At 48.6% G+C, this 20874-nt stretch overlaps 1 protein-coding gene across 1 annotated transcript in view; it reads left to right on the forward strand.

The window, feature by feature from the left end:
* Positions 1 to 12166, forward strand: part of CECR2 (CECR2 histone acetyl-lysine reader) — a gene marked incomplete at both ends in the record, with an annotated part of 95412 nt that extends 83246 nt beyond the window's left edge. Inside the window, 10 exons of the mRNA XM_080609695.1 lie at positions 2343 to 2472; positions 2772 to 2809; positions 2912 to 3003; positions 3293 to 3419; positions 4835 to 5268; positions 6338 to 6466; positions 6566 to 7388; positions 9487 to 10894; positions 11744 to 11849; positions 12161 to 12166. Of these exons, the coding sequence (XP_080465821.1) occupies positions 2343 to 2472; positions 2772 to 2809; positions 2912 to 3003; positions 3293 to 3419; positions 4835 to 5268; positions 6338 to 6466; positions 6566 to 7388; positions 9487 to 10894; positions 11744 to 11849; positions 12161 to 12166 (3293 nt within the window). The remainder of the gene's footprint in view (positions 1 to 2342; positions 2473 to 2771; positions 2810 to 2911; positions 3004 to 3292; positions 3420 to 4834; positions 5269 to 6337; positions 6467 to 6565; positions 7389 to 9486; positions 10895 to 11743; positions 11850 to 12160) is intronic.
* Positions 12167 to 20874: the final 8708 nt, after the last annotated feature.

Below are 20874 nucleotides of genomic sequence, written 5' to 3' on the forward strand. Positions count from 1 at the left end.
GACAGTTCTTATGATGGACAGAAAGTGATTAGAAAATGAAGTCATTATCTTGCTTGCATCAGACTTGTTAAAACTGGACATCCATCAACAGAGGTTTTAGGGTAACAAAGATTTTCTGTATTTTGCAGTCTGTTCGGGATTTAACATTAATATTGAAAGGTGTTCTGCAGAGGGAAGGTAAAATATCTGATCTCTGATGTACTTCATCAGTGCTTCACCTCCTTCCCTGTTTTGGACTGTATGCTGTTTTTAGATCACGTTCCTGTTTCCACTCTGGGATTTCACTTCCCACCAATGCACACCCCAGGTAGCAAACCTCCTGTGGGGCCCATCTATTTGTTCCTGAATTTATGAGTTAAGGCAGCTTTATAGATTTATTCCACAACAGCAGGTTAGAGTTTCCCAGTTCTCTTCCCAGATGCTGCTCCATCAGGATCTCTTGCACATATGACTTTCTAGCTGTTTTTAGGACATTGCTGAGATTTTGAAAGCTGCTGGGTAGGACTCAACCTGGGCCAACAGCATGGCAACAGGCTCTGCCAGTGATGTTTAACGTGCTGTATGAATCACTTGTTGTGGTAGGGGGACCTGCCATTAATCCTGACTGAGCTCCAGTCTGGCACCAGGGTAGTGCTCCCTGATTCATGTGAGTTTACCAGACCAGATCCTTGGCAGGCCTTGATTATTTCTGAAATGTACATCACCTTACCCCGTGGCTGCTGTTGCCATGAGATTTTCCTTTTGCTACCCAAGTCGTGTCCTCATGTCTTTCTCAGCTTTCTCACTTAGACATCCATTACAGTGTTATTTAGGTGATGCTAATTTTACAAAAGAAGCATGAAATACTGAACTGTGCCTGAACAGACCCAGATGATCTCTGTTAACTGCAATTTTATCATAAAATCATAGAATAGTTAGGGTTGGAAAGGACCTTAAGATCATCGAGTTCCTACCCACTGGCACAGGCAGGGTGCCATGGGCACACCTCACACTATGCCATGTCACCCAAGGCTCTGTTCAACCTGGTCTTGAACACTGCCAGGGATGGAGCATTTGCCTTTTCTTTGGGCAGCCTGTTCCAGTGCCTCATCACTTTCACAGCAAAGAACTTCTTACTCATATTTAACCTGAACTTCTGTAGATGCAAGTCATGTCCTTCCAACTTCAATGGTACCCAGAGACTTCCAGTGGGAAATTTGGACTTTAATTTATTGATCTTTGGCATATCTGGCCGTGGACCTCCCTGGAAATATCCACCTTGTAGCTATTCCTAGTTTTCTTGTGCTCTCAACCCCCATCCCAAGTTTGGTTTTGACTGACAGAGTAAGACAGTAAATTAATACTCTTCCACCAGAGCTGGTGCTTGGACCTTTGGCGTATTCCAAAGATAGAGCCTCTGCTAGAGGGTATTAGCCGAGTCTCCCCCATCTTCCTTTCACTCTGAGTGTTCCCCAGAGTGGCCTTTTTTTCTGAGGTCTTACTCCTATGACATCTCTCCTCAGGCATTACGTTCACAAAATTCTGCTCCTGCAGAAAGCTGGTACAACCACAGGTGTTTAGCAAGTCAAATGAATTCAGATTTCCTATAAGAAAAAGGAAATGAGGTTCATACGCGCCCATAAACTTTCTATTATGAAGCAATCTGTTAGCCAGCTGTCTGGTTGCAAACCACAGGTTATATTACCAGCGTTGCTTCTTCCTGTCTCTCACCTCTTAAAAGCTGTCCCAGTGGCCCTCCTGTGTGGCAGCTCGCTCACTCTGGTTGCTGGCTATGAAGGCCTACCTGAGCGATCTGCCCAAAGCTAGCCACCATGGTGGAGGATATTCATGTTCCCAGTTTGTCATTGCCAGATGAAGTCCTCCTGAAGTCATTGAAGTAGGTATGGCTACTTCAGATGAAGTCCTCCTTCAGGACTGTTCTTCATCCACCTCAGTGTAAACCAGCTGCCTTGAGTTCACCTGCCTGAGGTGAAGCTTCTGAAGGATGATAACTTGGCAAGCGAGCTCTTTCCATAGCCTTGATCTATGCCTAGTTCTGTGCATTGAACACCTTTCTTTGTATCTCACCACAGTTGGGAATTTGTCTAGAATGGGAAGCATCTGTATCACAGTAATGCTTCAGAATCAGTGATTGTAAAGTCAAGGGAAAATGAAGAAGCATGTTGATGGTGTGCTGTATTCTCACCTCCTCTGCTCCTGTGCTGTTGCTGCTTTTGCAGAAAGAATAAGGACGTTTCACTGGTGTTCTTGAGAACTGCAGGAGCTACCTTTATTTTCCCTGCAAGATGATGTTGACAAGGGGTGATGAATGGTTTTGCACCTCTCCTCTTTCCCCACTGCAGAACGGGCCAGGAGGAGGAAGCTTCGTGAAGAGCGGGCCTGGCTGCTGGCGCAAGGGAAGGAGCTGCCCCCTGAGCTTTCCCACTTGGATCCCAGTTCCCCCACCAGGGAAGAGCGAAGGACCAAGGATCTGTGAGTATGCAGCTGGGCATTGCAGCATGTTGAATGCTTTGAAGTAGTAAGTCTGTGAAGGAGAGGAGTGTGGTCATTCACAGGAATGAGGAGGAAAAAGTGAGGTTGGAGATCAGCAAGGAGTACACTGAGAAACATCTGGGTTTAGTCCACACTAGAGGAGTGTTTGTGCTGAGGTGTATTTGTCAACTGGCATGCAACCCCATGCACTGGCAGTGTGCATGGGATGAAAATGAAGTGCAACAGCATGTCTTGTATGTCTTCAGTCTGCATATTCACTGTTGTTCTTCCCATTACAGCTTTGAACTTGATGATGAGTTCACAGCCATGTACAAAGGTTAGTCCTGCCCCAGCTTTCCCCTTTGCATGACTTGCTCAAACTGAAATGCTGCCCTGGGGGTGTGTCCATAATCATTCACCTTTCTTTTGCTACTGCCAGTTCTAGATGTGGTAAAGGCTCACAAGGACTCTTGGCCCTTCTTGGAACCTGTTGATGAATCGTATGCTCCCAACTACTACCAGATCATCAAGGTACAGAAAGTGGTCCAGCCATCTTGACTAAGGCACTTTGTTGACTGGGATGCTGCCTTTTCTAAGTGTTCAGAAGTTTTGTGGGCTATGTTACCCTCAGAAGTCAAACTACATGATTCCAGTAGTCTCTTCTTAACCTTGCAAGTCAAGGAAACCAAAGATGAGAGTCTGCCTCTCTCAAGAGAGCAGACTCCACTCTCCTTTCCCCCTACATGAGGAAGCTAGCTATGTAACTTTGTAAGCCCCAGTGTGCTTGCTGTAACTGAAGGGAGGTTTTGTTGCATTTCAGGCCCCCATGGACATCTCTAGCATGGAGAAGAAGTTGAATGGAGGTCAGTACTGTACCAAGGAAGAATTTGTGGGCGATATGAAGACCATGTTCAGGAACTGTCTTAAGTACAATGGTGAAGGCAGTGGTAAGAGCAGTAAGATGCTAAGTTTGTCTATTTGCAGTGCTCAGTCAAAGCAAGTAAGCAGTGATCTCTTCCTACTCACCAGCACTTGATTTGTGCTCATTCACTTTCAGGGTATTTTTGGAAGGCTGAACAAAAGAGTTGGAGCTCCTGAGTAAAGAAGCCTGGGGTTTTAGTGAGGTTTTTAACACAATTTGGTCATGCCGAACTGGGGCATGGCACACTAAGGGGCTCCCATATTGGTAGAGGGTGAAGAAAGAACATACAAAAAGAAGACAGTCTGTTTCTTTCTGAGCTCATTCCTTCATGTGCTTTTGTGTATACGTGTGCCTCTCTTTCTCATAATACCTAACACAGACTTTGAAAAGCATTGGAGTCAACAAAACCCAGGGTTTGTTGAGTACCACAGAAAAGTGCAGAATGAACCAGGGTTGTAGTCCTTGGGATGGAAAAATGTGGGTTTTGGATTCCTTTACTACTGAGTGAATAACATGAGTCTGCAAATGGGAAGCCCTGGGTTTAACTGCTATGCCAATTAAAATTCTGTGTGTTGCTTAGGTAAAAAGTCAGTTCCCATATGATGGGTCATCACTGCAGACTGTGTCTCACTAGCACCGCCTTGAAAGGGAAAATACTTAGAGCTACCCAGCTTGTTGCTGTGGGCCCCAAGTAAAAGCATTCCTGCACTGCCACTGGGAGAGCTCTGTTTCCCGAGGAACTTCAGGGTTAGTTTGGTGGAAATAACTGGAAAGTCATTTGCTTCAAGCCCTTGTCATTAACACCTCTCACATCTCTATTCCTTCCTATCCACTCCAATGAAAAGTAGGAGCCCCTCTGAGCAGAACTGTCCTGTGTAAATGATGCAACAGGGACACTGGTGTTGGCAACAGTTTTTGCGTCAGGGTCAGCAAGTGCTTCAGAAACTGTACATAGATAAATATGTTTGTTCATTTTCCTCTCTCCTGTAGTATACATCAGAGATTTGAACAAGTCCAAGAAAAGCCTCTGAATGTAATCAAATAGCATTGCTGGAAGTTCACATTTCTTCTCTCAGCACTCTGTTGGCTAACTGTGCAGGTCATGCATCTCTGCAAGCAGAGGTGGTGCTTCTCATAATGTAATTCTTGGCACTACGCTGGAACACTGAGTTAATGCTGACTCTGCAGGCTGTGCTGCTAATGGTACTTTGTCATGCCTATGTGCCTGTCCTCTGGTGGGGTTACTGAACAAATCTGATGCTGTGTTGCTTATCAAGTTTGAGAACATAAACCAAAGTTGACTAGCTAGAAACAAAAGTCTTCCTCGAAGAAACTTGGTGGAGAGGAGGTGATTTATCTGATGGGGAAAGTCTGATGCTACTTAATTGCTTCTTTCTGTAAGCCTCTGTCCCTGATGTTGTTGGGGTTTTTTGACTGCAGAATATACCAAGATGGCTTACAACTTAGAGAGGTGTTTCCACCGAGCAATGATGAAGCACTTCCCTGGGGAAGATGGAGACACAGATGAGGAGTTTTGGATCAGAGAAGATGGGAGACGAGAGAAGAGGAGCAGGCGGACTGGCCGCTCCAGCACAGGCAATGTTTGGACTCGGTCGCGAGATCCAGATGGAGCAGGGAAAAGGCAGCAACGCCTGGAAAATGGAGGAAAACCTCCACCATATCGAGCTGCTTCCAGGGCTCCTGCTTCTTCCTCCTCTTCCTCTTCATCCTCCTTCTCCTCATCCTCTGCAGACGATCAGAGTGGCAACCCAATGCAGCCTCCTCGAGAAGTGGGTCCTTCCAACGGGAGAGGTTTTCCTCGCTCTCTGCAGTATGGCGGCATGCCCAGCCCTGTGCCACATCCCGGACAGATGGTAAGGAGCAGGTTCTGCTGTTCTTTATCCATCAAGCCTGTGGAAGGAGAAAAATAAAGGGGAATGGAACTCTTGACTGTGAAATCCCTCCTGTGTGGCAATAACCTTTTCCCAGAGATTAACGGTCAGGTCTATGGTTTCTAGCCCCTAGATTTAAACCGGTACAGTTTCAGTCTTTGCCACAGTAGCTGGGGACAGTCTCCCAATGCTTCCCACAGCTGGCAAGTCCCTATGTGGGCTTGTGCCAGCCCTAGGTCCCCCAGTTCTCTCCTTGGAGAGTTACCCCATTGTGCATGGAAAGCAGTTGTATTTCCTTACTTAACCTCCAGTTTAATGATGCTCAACAAGCCAGTCTTCTTTTGTCTTGGTTGCTTACAGATGCCTGATAGCTTTGTGCCATCTGTATTTCATGCCTTGAGTATTTATGAAAGCAGTAAATGAAACTAAACACAAGGCCACCCTGGACTGCAGCAGTGACCTGCTTTTAGCCCATTTCTTCTCCAAATGCCACTTGTTCTGCCTCCCCTCTGGGCTGTTCCTCACCCATCTTTCACTGCCTTTTCCACTGCAACTAGCGATGTCCTGTGGGTGCGGTGTATCAGCTGCTTCTCTGAGATCCAGGCTACCCTTCATCCTTTTAGAGCAATTCTCATGATGCAGATAGCAGGAGGCAGTAAGAGAGCTGGAGACAACAAGTATTTTGAAGGAAATCCAGCACGTTCATTTCCCCCATTGACCTGCTTGCATATTCTTGTCTGGTCCTCAGAGTGAATCACTGCCCCCTCCAGTCTTCTTGCTTGCTCCTGTGTAGTTAGGTGACAAGTGCATGTACTGCAACCTTGAGCTCAGGAATGTATGGATGGGGTGTGAGAGAGTGGCTTTGGCAGGACAGCTGTGTGTCACCTTGTAGGGAAGAGACCACAGGTTTTTCATGTATACCTCCAAAAAACCCATCTGCTCGTGTGGTTCCTCCAGCCTTGTCTTCCTTGCACCTGCAGCAGCTCTGCTGTTTTTCTGTGGTTCGCAATCTGTTTCATTGCTCCCTCCTGCACCTCTCCCTGTCCCCCAGAGACCAGCTGTGCCAGGAACGTTTGGTCCTCTGCATGGATCAGATCCCACAAAACTGTACGGCTCGCCGCGAGTGCCTGAGCCCCATCCTGGAGACCCGGTCCAGCAGCACCAGCACTTTGCCATGCAGGTAGGAACCGCTACAGCCAAGGGATCCAACACCCCAGGCCCTGCTGGATGACTCTCACTGAGACCCCCCCCCATCTTTTTCTTTCTCCCTTCTCTCCAGCCGGCCGTGGGACTGAGCGAGCACCGTGAGCACAGGCTGGCAGCCCCAGAGAAGCAGGCGTGCGCAGGACCGACCCACGTCTCCGGCCTCAGCCCCCGGCCGGGCGCCCTGCAGCTGGGGCGCATGAGCGGCCCCCCACCGGACGCCATGTACCCACCAGCCCAGTTCCAGCAGGGCTTCCTCCCCCCGAGGCACAACGGGCCCCCCATGAGGCCGCCGGAGGGCTCAGAGGTCCCCCCAGGGCACATGTACCGGCCCTACAAGTACCTGAACCGTGCACACCCAGCGCTATGGAACGGCAGCCATGGCCCCACCGGCCAGGGCACCGTGGGGCCAGAGGAGAAGGTGCCCATGGGGCCGGGACCCTCGCTTCAGCCCCGCACCCTGGGTCATATGATGGACCCGCGGTCCATGAGGCCACCACTGCCTCCCAGCCAGTGGACTGAGCAATCCAATTTCCTACCTCACGGGGTGCCTCCCTCAGGATATATCAGACCGCCGGGGAAAGCCGCGGGGCAGAGGATGCCACAGCCCCCGGCCGCTCTGTTTGGGGGACCGCCCCAGGTTCAGAGGGGGTGCCAGGGCGGGGAGTCCATGATGGACAGCCCGGAGATGATCGCCATGCAGCAGCTGTCCTCCCGCGTGTGCCCGCCGGGTGTGCCTTACCACCCCCGCCAGCCGCCGCCGCCTCACCTCCCCGGGCCCTTCCCGCAGCTGGCTCACGCTGCCTCCGCCGCCGGCGTGCAGCCCCCAAAGCCTGCCGTGGGGAACGGGGGCTCACAGGATCCCACCACACAGAGCATGGAGATGGACAGCAACCAAGGTAACCTCTCCAGTGACCTTCCTGCCTGTATCTGTTGCCCTGCCTGTCTCTGCTATGCTCACTGCAGGCATCCCTCCCGGCTGCTGGACACTGCCACCATTTCCCATTCTGTGCTGGTGTGTGGTTGTGGGGAGCAGGCAGGAGCACCCCCAGGGTGGATTTGTTGCACTTGGGCTCCAAATTTCTAGGGCCCCAAACCTTGGCTGTCATACAGATGTGCTGTGCCTGCAAACGTGGCTTTGTTTGGACTTGTTCTGCTAGAGAAGTGGAGAATATGCCCTGATCTTCAGGCTTGCCAGACTCAATTTTAAGCAGTGGCTGAAGCTCAGCAACAAAAGCAGGGTTTTCTTTTCTAGAAAATTATTGAAATCTTGATTAAATAAAATCCAAGAATTCCAGAATGGTTTGGGTTGGAAGGGGCCTTAAAGATCACCCAGTTCCAACTCCCCTGCCATGGGCCAGGGCACCTTCCACAGACCAGGTTGCTCAAAGCCCTGTCTAACCTGGCCTTGAACATCACTAGGGATGGAGCACCCAGTTTTTACATGTGTCTATTTCTTTAATTTGAATTGGTATATATTTCCTACACCAGCCATCACTTAGACTTTCTAAGATTGTTTTGTTTCACTGTAGCTTGCCAGTGGTCCCCTCTGTCCCAGCTGTACCTGCAAGCTATCAGTTTGCCTTGGGGCACAAATGCAAAGCACAGGCTGTGATGCTTCTAGAGCTCACTTGGAATTAATATAAAAATGGGATCTACAAAGAGTTAGGTAAGGAAAGAAGACATTATGTGAATAAATGGTTCAAATATACTTCTCTGAGTATGGCTTCTCCACAGCAGCTGTGTTGGTTCAGGTGGGACGGCAGTGTGTCACGTGCGCCATCGCAGGTTTCTTTCTAGTTGAATTTCTTTCATTCTAGCTGGTAAACTAGAGATCAAAAAAAGCCTAACTTAAAAATAAACCAAACCTAAAGTAGAGATCAAAAAACCCCAGAGATCAAAAAAAAAAATTTCTTTTCATTAATTCTAGCTGGTAAACTAGAGATCAAAACCCTTGCATCTTTTATGGATCCCTCGTGTGCCTTGCACTAGGAGCAAACTCTTTCCTTGTGTGGCATTGCTTAAAAGTCATCATCATTTAACTGTGCTGGATATAGAACAGAGACCGGGGGAGGATGTTGAGTGATTGCAGGGCAGAGCAGTCGCATCTCCAAATCACAGTTGGTTAAAATATGGCTGCAATAGGCTCTGCAGCATCTTGGTTGTGGTAGTGCTTCTGCCACAATGTGGGCAAGTGGGATTTGTGGACCAGAAGGGGCAACACAGCCTGAAATCAAGCTGCTGTTACTCCAGATTCTTATCTTGCTGTTATGCGGACCCCACAGTTGTATTTCCCAATTCTGCCTCTCCATTAGGCAGCCTCTGCACTCCCCTGTGTCAGACCAAACTCACGTGTGCAGTGTTACTCCAATGGACGTGTGACTTACGGGTGTCTTGCAAACTACGGCATGCCTGTATCTTGGGAGTTCAGTCCACATGTGCTATCTTTTTCCAAGAGAGGTGCAACCTCACAAGTAGTTTTTAAAAGAGCTCTTTGAAATGAAACAGCTGCTAAAGGTCACTTACCTCTGCGAAAGTACACTTCAGAATAGCTGCAGGTCTCTGAAGGGAAGATTGTGATGGGTTTGGGAGGGAGGCTGCAGCCCTGCAGAAGAGCAGCTGTCCTGATGCCATGCTCCAGCAGTCCTGTCAAGAGGCAGAGTAGAAGGTGGAACTTTATAGGCTTTGGAGTACGTACAGTGTAAGGACCTCCTTGCCTTTAGAAAGTCACCCGTTTTTCTCATGCATTTGCAACAAAGTGGAATGTTCTCTCCATCCACATGTTAGGGACACATTGGACAGAGCTGCCCAGCAGCTTGGGTTAGCAGCACAAGAGGATGCTGAGAGGCTATTTTGGTACACCTGGTTAAGCTGGCAGGAATTAATCTTGGGCATGTGTGCTTTGGGTGAGTGTGAGTAGGTGTGTGTATGTGCTGGGCTGGGAGGACCATTTTCTGAAGTTAGACCAACGCATGACTTTTTCCTCCTCTCTTCCAGTGGAGCCACCAGCAGGCATGGACGAGAAGGCTCAGTGCATTGGCATTCCCGACGGAGCCTACACCAAACTGCTACCTCATCCCAAGCCCCCGCTGCCCATGGAGTGCACCAGGCACGCCTTGCCCCCAGATGGGGAGGGAGATGGCTCCAATGTGAAGGGCGACCTGAAGGCAGGACAGGGCAAAGGCTCGTGGCCGGCGGAGAGCAGCTATGCCAGTGGCCCAGGCTGTGTGAGGGACCTGGTGCCCACCTCTGAGAGAGGCGGTCCCCTGCCTGAGAATGGGGCAGTGGGAGAGGGGCCTGTGTCTGGTGCCGAGGGGAAGGGGCTCGCTGCCAACCTGCTGGAGAAGCCCCTCTGTGGTGGGGGGAAGGCTCTGCCTGAAGCAGCTGTACCTTGCATGGGACAGGGCACTGGCCTCCCCAGCATGGATGCCAGCTCCATGGGGGCTGCCCCCAACCAGTTCCACCCTCTCTACATGCCTGGTCTGGAATACCCAAATTCAGCCGGGCGTTACCACATCAACCCAGGCCTGCAGGGGTTCGGTCCCATGATGGGGGGGAAGCATCCTCCTCCTGCCTCCCACCCTCAGCATTTTCCCCCACGGGGTTTCCAGCCAAGCAGCGCCCACCCTGGCGTCTTCCCCCGGTATCGGCCCCCCCAGGGCATGCCCTACCCCTACCAGCCACAGCCTCAACCTTCCTACCACCACTACCAGCGGCCGCCCTACTACGCCTGTCCGCAGGGCTACTCGGACTGGCAGAGGCCTCTCCATCCCCAGGCCAGCCCCAGTGGGCACCCCACTGCCCATCCATCCCTGGCCAGACCCCCTTTCCCAGACCGGGGGTCCACCAGTGGCTTGCAGGGCTGCGAGGCACTGAGCGCTGCCCTGGCCTCTCCCAACCGCATGGACATAGCGAGTGCCAAAGAGGTTTCTCCAAGTGATGGGCAGGATCTGGGGCCTGAAGATGAGAAGTCCGAGGAGTGCCAGGAAAGACCAGAGAGTCCCAAAGAGTTTCTTGATTTGGACAACCACAACGCAGCCACGAAGAGGCAGAGCTCGGTGACAGCAGGGGAGTTCCTCTATGGAGCCCCACCACCACACCTGGGCTCGGCGATGGGATTTGGCCCATCAGCTTTTCCTCCCCATGGGGTGATGCTACAGACTGGCTCTCCTTATGCATCTCGGCATCCCACCAGTCATTTCCAGCCCAGGACATATGGATCACCCATGAATGCTCACCTGTCTCATCATTCGGTCTCTAGCCAGACCAATGGCCTCTCTCAGGAGGGACCCCTGTACCGCTGCCGAGAGGAGAACGTAGGTCACTTTCAGGCCTTGCTGATGGAGCAGAGAGGCAGTGGAGGTGGCATAGGGGGGCCACCCCAGGACTTGTATAGACCCTCGGGGTAAGATCGTGTTTTCTGCAAGAAGGCAAGGTGGGAGGGGGGTGAAGCCTGGTGATGATAAGTGTTGGATATCCTTGAAAGGATAATGCTTGAAGTCAGGGGAGATGACAAGCGAAGTTGAAAGGCTAACTGGTGACTGTTAGACCTTCGGAGTGTGAGGTCTCTTAAGCTGGAGAGAGTCTCATACAGCTCCTTAGAAACAAGTGGCAATTGCTAACATGGAGACTAGTTAACCAGTCCCATCCATCCCCACACCAGTGCTTTGTTTTATCTGACAGTGTTTGTTAATGCGCCATTGAGAGTTGTGCATCTCTTAATCAAATGGACTCTTGCCATTTTCTTTGCAACTGTTTTATCACATCTTTCTCATAGTGGGGCAGAGTAGCTAACTAAAGTAGAAGTTAGCCTCTTGTTATGAATCCTTTTACTTAAGTAATGTTGCTCCCTTTTTCCCCCCCTCCTCTTGCTTTTCCCTTCCTCTCTGTCTCAAATTTCCCTGACAGATAATTAATTCTCACTGAGACTGTGCCTATCACGTTTTATTCCTATGTGGAAAACTATGCTACTCCAAAAATTCCCTGTTCAGATTTTATAAATATGATTCCACTGTCAATGCTTTGTCATAGTCCCAGCACGACAGTCCTCCATCTAGTATTCAGGGACCTTGGCTTACAACTAAGCCACTGAGGGTGTGGCATGGATTAAAGGTTGTGTTTTGGGGGAAGCCAGAAAGAAGTTTACACAAGATGCATGCTTGTATGTGAATGTTTTATGTACGCTTCCAACGAAGTAATGGGATTTGCTTTTGAGTTCATGTGCTAAAACTCTCTCTATTCAACCTGGCTCCAGAATGCAAATGCATCAGGCTCAAGTTCCCTTCCCAAAGATGCCTACAGCAACCATGTCCCGGGAAGATCTGACGTCACAAAAACCATCAGCGTTGCCTCTGGATCAAGTAAGGGCTGCTAGAGAGAGCAGAGTTCAAATGCAAGTCTTTCTCTTCCCACTGGTTAAAACAGTGAAGTGTTTGATGAAGTGGGAAGGACGGGGGGAAGCTGGGAAGTGAACTACTGCTATGTAGAGGAGTTGGGGATGTCTCTATACTCTCAGCTGGCTGTAAAATGTGTTTTTTAGGTGTTTCTAAAAACGCCTAGGGTTTTAGGTGTTCCGATAGTGCTAGCTTTGAACTGGTTGCATGCAGTCATGAGGTTATTCCTTTCTAAAGCTGACAGTTAAAGCTTCCAACTCTCGTTCTTCCTCTTCCAGAGCTAGTCCAACGAAGGAAGGACCTCATGAAGATGAAAGCCACGCACGATTTGGACAAGGGGGAGGAGGGGCAGGCCTTCCTTCCACCCTCCCCTCGCCCGAGCAGCATGTAGCTTCCTGGATCCATGGAACATGGTGCTGTGACGGCTTTTGTGTTGGGAACCTGGAGCGGTGCTGGGCCCCAACCAGCCAAGCAGCTGGCTCGCCACCACAGGGCGAGCATCACACACTGGTGGCTTTCCATGACCGGAGACTGCGTCTCATTCAGGGTTTGAGGGAGATTTTTGGGGTGGGGGGAGGGCAGGGGTGGGGGCAGAAATGTTCATTGACTGCTAAACTCAGGTATATTTTTCAGGGTGGAAGAAGGACGATGATGGAATTTTACTTGTAGTATTAACATGTGTGTGTTGGAGCTGGATCCAGTTTACAGACTTTAACCTGTTGCCTTTTTAAATAAATTTCTGTTGTTGGTGAATGTATTGTACATAATGGGGGAGGGGGTGGGCCCAGCTTGTAGTGGGCTTAGCACTGGAGGAATCCTTAACTGTTTACAATCATATCACACTGAAATCTTTCAGGATAGGGTGAGGGTCTGTGGGGAGAGGGGAGGGAACGAATTATGGATGACTTGCTGTCCTCCTTCCTGTCCTCTGCAACCGAGATATGACCCGATGGTTAGTTGACTTAGCTCAGGAGCATAATGCGTCCTCCTCTTTCTCTTGTCTTCTTCCTCCTTCCCCTCTCACCCCCACCTCTGCCCCTCTGGATCCAGGGCCTGAGTGCACTTCCAGCTCCTGTCATCATGGGGGAACAAGGAAACCAGGACCAGGAATTGAAACCAGAATGGGACACTCAGGGCTTTGTCCCTTCTGCTAATATAGTACCCTTTCTGCCTTTCTGATAGGAGAAATGTGTGCTCTGGAAAACAGAAAATGGCATAACTGGTCATCTTAGCCTATTTTTGTTGAAACCGGTGCAGCTGCTGGTGGAGTGGCGCCTGTCCAGTAGAACAAACTGTGCAAATCTGTACTGCCCTTTTGCCCAAGGAGAGGAGCCAAATTCTTTCTCTGATCCTTGGCTATATTCACTTCTTAGCAGCTGCAAAGCAGGCAGTACCCCAGTGTTCCTGACCACTCTCAGTTCCTGTGGAGGAAGAGCACGAGGCTGCTTTGGAGGAATTGAATTGTTAGTTTAATGCAATGTGAGCCATTTGTTGGCCTGTGGAGTTGGATTTGGCATTTGCAAGTTGCAGGTGAATCAGAAAATGCTGATTCCAAAACAAATGTTGAGGTGGCAAGTCTCAGAGGTTGAGGGATGAGAGGGCAGTATGCTAGAGTTGAGTTGGTTTAACTTTGTCATCACTGATAGCTAGCAGCAAGTCCTACAGGGCTAGTGGCAGCTTCACTTGGAGGCTGTGTACAGTCTCTGTAGGGACTTTCCTCCTGTACCAGTTGCAGTACTTTGTCAGCCACTGGTGTTCAAAGGCAGGTTTAGCAAATAAGTTCAGTGGGAATCTCATCCGTCACTCATTTAGGAATCACTCATTTAGTCACACCGTAAAGCTAACAGGCAAACAGATTTGATAACTCTTGGTGAGCTGGGGTAAAACAGGGGAGTCTATACACTACAAGGCTGGGCAGCAAGATCTGCTGGGACCATAGCCCTAGTGGGCAGGCTGCTGGTTGCACTGAGGGGTACAGGGGTATGGTTAAAAGGAGGATGTGCTGATGTGTCGGACAAATTGTGCTAGCAAGAGCACTAGAAGTGAGGACAGAGCAACGTACCCTTTAGTCTGTGCTACCAGCTAGGGGAGGGTCTTTGGAGGTTTCTGGAGAATTTTTCTGGCTGCTTTGTTGCCTTGGATGGTGCTATCACCTGTATCTTTAGCTGGATTGCACTGGCATGCGTGACTGTACTGCCTTTGTCCTTCTGTATAGATCTACCATGTGCTGGCAAGGCTGCTTGAGCAAATGGCAGGTAGCATCTCACTGAGCCATTATCCTTCTGTCCTAAGCTCTTACAAGCACAAAAATCCTAAAAAATGAGAAACTTTCTCTCTTAAAATAATTAGAACAGGGAAGGGCTGCCACATTAATGCCCTCTTACTAATAACTTTCACTGCTCTGTTGCTACAGTACTTTTGCCTCTGAGGTGTGCAGGGCCAAGGCATTTTCCAAGCCTAACAGGAGTTAAACTTCTTCATTTTATTCCCTCAAGTGTGATTATAAATGCAGTTCTTGTTACCCACTGCTGCTGCTAGCCTATGAACTATAGCTGCTGTCTGCTTAGAACCTTGAGTTGCCTGGGACAGCTGGTCCCTCAACAAAGGAAGACTTCAATATGATGTGAATCGCTTACAATGCCTATCTATAGAAGCCATTAAATTACAAAAGGGAGATTTTTTTTTGGGTGGATTTCTCTTTTCGTTTTTATTTGTGCTCATCTGTCAGGAAGCAATTGTCACTGGTGGATTGGTATAAACTGGAATAGATGATCCTGAAGGTTGCCCATTGACTGCGAAGCAGGTAACTGCTCTCCCTAGCCAAGACCATCGTGCTATGGCTCATCTGAAATAGTCCTAGATCTGAGGGTCTGCTGCTGGCTCATCAGCTGGCAGTGGGTTTTGAGAGGTGCGCAAGCTGCTCTGAAATGCAGGCCTAGATCTCCCACTGAATGAAGATACTGAAGCAGTTGTAGGTATATATGAAAAGCTCCAAGTGTAGCAGCTCTTCAAGACAATAAACCTGAGACAAAGGAAAACACAGTTGCTTCTTCTTGTAAAGCAATCTTTAGTTCATTGTAGATATAAAAAGAATTGGAAATAGCACACTTAAAAATAGAGGAACTGTAAAATATAACTTGTAGCAAAGTATTTGAAATTCTGGAAATGTGAATGTAGATTCTTCCATCCACCCCTGCTGTACTTCAGCCTGTGTCTTCTGTCTCAGTTATCCAAATATTTGAAGTGCCTTTCATTCAGCTCATTGTGAACTTTGTGGAACAGGAGGTTTTTAGAAGCTACAAAAAAATCTAAGCAAGCTGAAGCACTCTTGGCCTTCAGCTGGAACTGGCACTGAAATCATGGTTCTAGTGGTCATGGTATCTGGGTGAGTACCAAGCCCAGATCAAAACAGGGAACAAATAAGAAAAGCAAGAATTACTTGTGGTCTGCTTGGAGAGCATAGTGGAGTGTTGGACAGTGACAGATACCCTGAGGATCCTATGTGGAGTGTGTGACATGAAGATATTATTCCTTACCTAACATAACGCAAATCTGGGAGAAGGGTTTAGCTTGCGGATGGTAGACAAAACGGATTAGTGACTGACTCCTTCTGGGAAGGTTTCTAGGTAAATGGCTTTTGATGTAGTCAGTAATTCTTATTAAAGTGACTAACAAGCTGCTGTTGTAAGGACACATGGTTTACATTAGAAAAGTACTAATATAGCCTAGGGGGACTATGGCTGGGCTACAGGGATAAGGGCTATCCTGGGGACAGGACACAGTAAGATGGAGAGCTGCATGTGGAATCTTAGCTCAGAGTTTCCAGACTTTCAAATGCTTTGTTCATAAGTGTTTGGGGTTTGTTTTCTTCTTTTATGGTGATATTTAGGGATCCCCCTAAAACCAGAGCTCTATCTCACTAGGTACAATCTGAGCAAATCAGAGAAAGTTGGCCCCCCTCAGAGGGCACAGAGCAGATTGCTGGTGTGGAAACACGTGTGGAGGAGCAGAAAATGTCAGTTTTATAGTTTATGTTTTCCCATCCTGTGCTGCACAGGGCTGCTTTGTGGATATTGTGAAGGACACTGGTTTAAAGAGGGATCTATAAGAGAGCAAAATGGCAGTTCTTTATATACTTATGCCAGGAGTTGGCATGCAGTGCAGGAGAAATGTATCTGCATTTTAAAATATCCTAGCTTTTGATTGCCATACTTGTGTCCCTATCTTATATAATATTTTAACACAATTAGGAACTTTCAGACTTTGGTTGGAAGCCCTCTTCCTCATCCCCCAGCATTGCTGTAGCATGATATATACCAGTTGATCCTTTTTCAGAAGTCATCCTGAGCTACCAGCTTTGCAAAGTTTCCTGTAGCTATTACTTTTCCTGTACAGAGGATGTGTTTTGCTATAATTATGGATTTAATCTTAAACTTAAAGACTATACAGTGCATAGAACAATGATGCTGACCATGCTTGAGCATGACAAAGATTTTCAGTATTCTCAGAAAAGCTTTGTATGCTACTCTCGATTTTTAGCCTCTCGCTCTCCCCGCCACCTTCTCCTTTACAAGTGATGTGTGGTGTTCCCAAGCTCCTGAGATGTTCAGTTGCCACTTGCAAATGCCACTGTATAAACTCCCTCTGGGACTCTGAAAGGTTTGGGCATCTGAAGGACTGCAGGCCCTGGCAATTCAACTAAGCATTTTAAGAAGGCCAGTCACTTGAGGCTTCGCAGTGATTTTTAGCTGTGTCTAGCAGAAGTTTGCAGTCTATAAATTCCATGGTGTGACCCACCAAACCACTCGGTAGCAATCCAAGGCACCAGCCTGCAATGAGGAGGACAAAAGAGGAAAGTAAATTTGAAGCTTCAAGGCCCAACTGGTTTGATTTGTGACTTCAAAGTACATGGAGACACTTTTCTTGGAAGAGCTTCTGATTCTTTCTCATCTGCCAAATGCCTTTCCCATGCAGACTTTCTGAAACTAATCTGCTGTGTATATTTTTGTAAGTGTGGTTTCTCGGGGTCTTGGAGAGCTATCAGCTTCTTGATGTCTTATCTGAAATCTAGTCACAGACGCTGTCTTTCATTCTGCTGACTGAGGCAGTTCTCCTGCAGCTTCTCACCCCAACGCTTCTTCATTTAAAATGAAAGTATAATGAGAAAACAACCTTCCTTTATTCCCTCTACTGATCTCTGACAGTCTTCTGTGCATCTCTGTGTTCAGCCAGGGTTGTTGCTTTGCTCTTGATGGCTTTGTTCTGCTTTCCCTTTCCAAGGAGATGGTGCTGCAATATATATGCATTGTGGAATTTCTCGGAAGGTGCCAAACTGAGTGACAAGGAAGTGCCATCCTAAGGGGTGGCTCGGAGAAGACAAGCAGGGAGATTTGTGATGGTGTGGTTGCTCCTGGTTCCATGCAACTGCATCTGTGCTTAATTGGGGCAACCCCTCAAAAAGTTTTCACTGCAGTGCATTGGTGGTAGAGGAGTTTGCTCTTGCAGAATTCCTGCTGTAAGTCCATGCTGGTGGTTGAAGGGCAGTTGTGTGAGTGCTGTATCCTTTCTGTAAGGCTGAGATGGAGATAGCAGGCTGGAAAAGTAGTGCTGCAGCTGCAGGCCATGTGACAAGCTTCAAGAGCGGGTGCTTATTGTAACCGAGAAAGCATCTCAAATGTTGACCTTCCAGCCTTTCCCCATCTGTACCTGTTTAACATACAGATGGGGGTAAAGGACATTTGGGCTTGACAGGACCCCTGCCTCTCATGCGGAAGGAAAAAGCTTTTAGCCGGCACATAATGAACTACGCATCCTGGTTTTCACTCTGCTGCCCACCTCCCTCTCTGAAAAAAGATCTGGGGAGGGACCAATTTCCAGCTGTCTCCAAAGAGGAGCTGCTGGGATGACAAGAGCAAGGCTTGGTCCACCCCTAGGGAAGGAGATTCAGGACGAGGTTTCATGTGTTTGAAACTAGATAGCAACATACAAGTGTACCTTTGAAATGCAGATGTAGTGAGCTGCGTGGTGCTGCTCCATTTTTGGTTACTGTCCTGCCTCAGCTCACATGCAGCATGTGAGAGACCATGAAGCATTTTGTAGTTTTAACACTGCTGGCCTGGCATCAGCTGAGGGCTTTTTTCCCTTTATTTGCAGCAGTGGCCTAGATTTGTTTTGGCAACAGTCCTCCTGTGTTTGAAATGTGGATGTCAAAGTGGACAGTGCATCCAGGAGAGAGCAAGAGTTACGTCCACCAGTGGAAGAGGGGAGGAAGGATTAATTAGGGCTAGGGATTAATTGGGATTTCACCAACTCTAGCAAGTCCCTCTGTCCTCTGCCCCTTCCATTTGGAAACACTTGGCTCTCTAGCAGAAGGGCAGTTAGTGGTATATCTTCTAAATAAAAGTAGAACTGACTCCCTGTGGTCAAAATTCCGTTGCTGTGGATAAAGCTAGACCAGACACCCAATAGGGATTCCTTTGGCCTTCAAGTCAGTAAGAGGAAAGCAGACACCTATTGCACTCAAACACTGCAGAGTACATCAGAGGAGCCTTTTCTGAAGCCCTTTCTGAAGCCATCCAGGCAGCTACAGGAGCTCAGGGCTCAACTCTTAGTCTGGAAAGTGCTCTGATCCCCTCTTGTGTCATGCGCCAGCACTTCCTCTCTCCTCCCTTTCCTAGCTTTCAAGTTTCTTTCTCTCTGCTCACTTTGCTGCAGTTGGTTACTGTCAGAGATGAAAGCCACTGCCCACGTGAGTAGAAGGGCAGGAGGTTGAACTTGGCATTTGTTTCCATAAGGCAGGCAGGTGGGGAGTACACGTTTACTCTCCTCATGGAATTAAGGTGTCCCCAGTGGCTCACTGTTGTTCTCTAGCATGCCTCTGGGGTTTGCCATCCTGGCGGTGTGATGTCTGTCCTTCTGCCAGCATGAGGGTTTGCTTTTGGCCTCTTGTGCAGGGCTGCTGCGTGTGATCCTGGTCTGTCTACCTCCAGCGGGGCTTAGGTTTAAAACACATACCGTGTACAACCATGAAAGCTGTTCCCTCTCTTCCTGGATAGATCAATGAACACAGCTGCATGATGTTTTTCTGAGCAGTAATAATGTGCAGCAGTGTAACTTGACCTTCCAATATTGTTTCAGGGAGCAAATGGCTGTGAAACACACGGGGGGGCTTTACACTTTGGAAAACAAGGTGCTCCCGGTGGCCCTGCATCTTATCTACACCACATCCCTGCTTTCCTAGCAGCCGTTGGGTTGATTTAGGTGGCCGGGAGAGAGCTGGTTGCTGCTTCTGTGTTTGAGAAGGTAGAAAGGGAAGTTGAAAGGTGAAGTTGAGCCTTGTCCACAAAGCTGAGCACATGGAAGAGGGGTGCCTGCTGCTGACACAGAGTGAAGGGTGGGTGGACTGCTGACTTAATGCCTCTGGGAGAGGAGAGTGACCCGTTGCTGCTTCATTTGGCACTGATGGGGCAGGAAGCAGGAGAGCCTATGCCACTACGTCCATTTTTATTGAAGTTGGGTGATGTTGGGTTTTTTTGTATTATTGTAAGTTTGTAAAGAATGTAATCTGTCTGTTGGGGGCACAAGGAGAAAACGGGGGCCTTTCTCTTGTCGGGTGAGGCTGTTCTTATGTTGCTGTGTTTTTTGGTTTGGGGCAGGGAGGGGGTTCGCAGCTATTTGGGCAAAAGCCTGCAAAAGCATTGGCAAATGCTTGCCACTGTCCCAGGACAGCAGGAGGGTGAGCTAATGCTCTGGCATTAGATGTGAAAATGACCCCTGCCTGCAACCCTCAGTGGAGGGAATCTGACCTGCAAGGGGCTCTGCACTGGGGTGTTTGGCTGGGTGATGGGATGTAACACTCATGGTCCTGCTCATCTGAGAACAGAGCTGTACGGCTGCCCATGCTGTTTAGGAAGGGTTGGGTTTGATAGCCTGAGTTTCTCAGTGCAAGAAGGAGTTCGTGCTGGAGTTGCTGTCCTCAGCAGAGGCTGAGGTGCTGCACCTCTCCATCCATCGCCTGCTGCCCGGCAGCCCTGCCCCTGCCTCCCTCCCAGTCCCGTAGAGCACAGTGTCAGGGATCCTCTTCTCTCTCCTGCTGCTGCAAAGTTGTGTGAACTTTCCTGGTCAATACTGGAAAGGGGAATGCTATTTATTTTTATATTGTGTATATTTTGTCTTGGTCTGCTGATTACCTTTGTTCCCCAAGAGCGACAGTTACCTCAATAGTTAGTTTAATACTGTGTGTTGGGTAATTTTTTTAAAGAACTTTTTTAAAAGCTTGATCCTTGGAGGTCTGTAGATTTTATTTCCATATGAATTGGTTATTTTGTATAAAGTAAGTTCTTAAAATAGCAATCACCCTCGCTGTATGTGTGTTTTCTTGTGTTCTGGATGGTCTCCCTCTGCCCTTGTAAGGGGGGGTGCGGTTGGGGGGAACACAGAGGGCTTTCTTCAGAGAGACAAAGCCCTGGACTGCAGTCAGACATGATTGTACCACCTGAAATCTATTTACAAGAGAGCACCTGGAAAGCTAATTGGCATCATTTCCCTTTCTGAAGCACAGCTGTCTGCCTATGAACAACCCCGCTGTGGAAATGAGATGGTGTCACTGCTTTCCCCCCAAGTCCCTGGTGTGCTAGAAAGCCTGCCTCACCCCCAAAATACCACACAGTCTAGGGGCACAGGTAGCCTGTTCCCCCAAAACCTCTCTGCTTTAAAAAGGGCGATTGCCCTTAAACCCCACAGAGTGATGCTGCTATGAAGGAGCCACTATGCAGTTCCTCTTTGTGCTGCTTTAATGCTAAGCAGCATAGAGTGTGGTGCCCCTCAGGGGCTGTTAGAGGAATGGGAAACCTTTCCAGCTCATGTGAGGTGGTGCTAATCTGTATGAGATGTCAGAGTAGCAGTTGCTGTTCACTGTTTATTAAATCTCCCATGTGAGATGGGGAGTGGCTGCAGCCCTCACAGCACAGAGGTGTTTAAAGACAACAGAGCT

The sequence above is a fragment of the Psittacula echo genome (assembly GCF_963264785.1).
Source record: "Psittacula echo genome assembly, chromosome: 1".
Classification (NCBI taxonomy): domain Eukaryota; kingdom Metazoa; phylum Chordata; class Aves; order Psittaciformes; family Psittacidae; genus Psittacula; species Psittacula echo.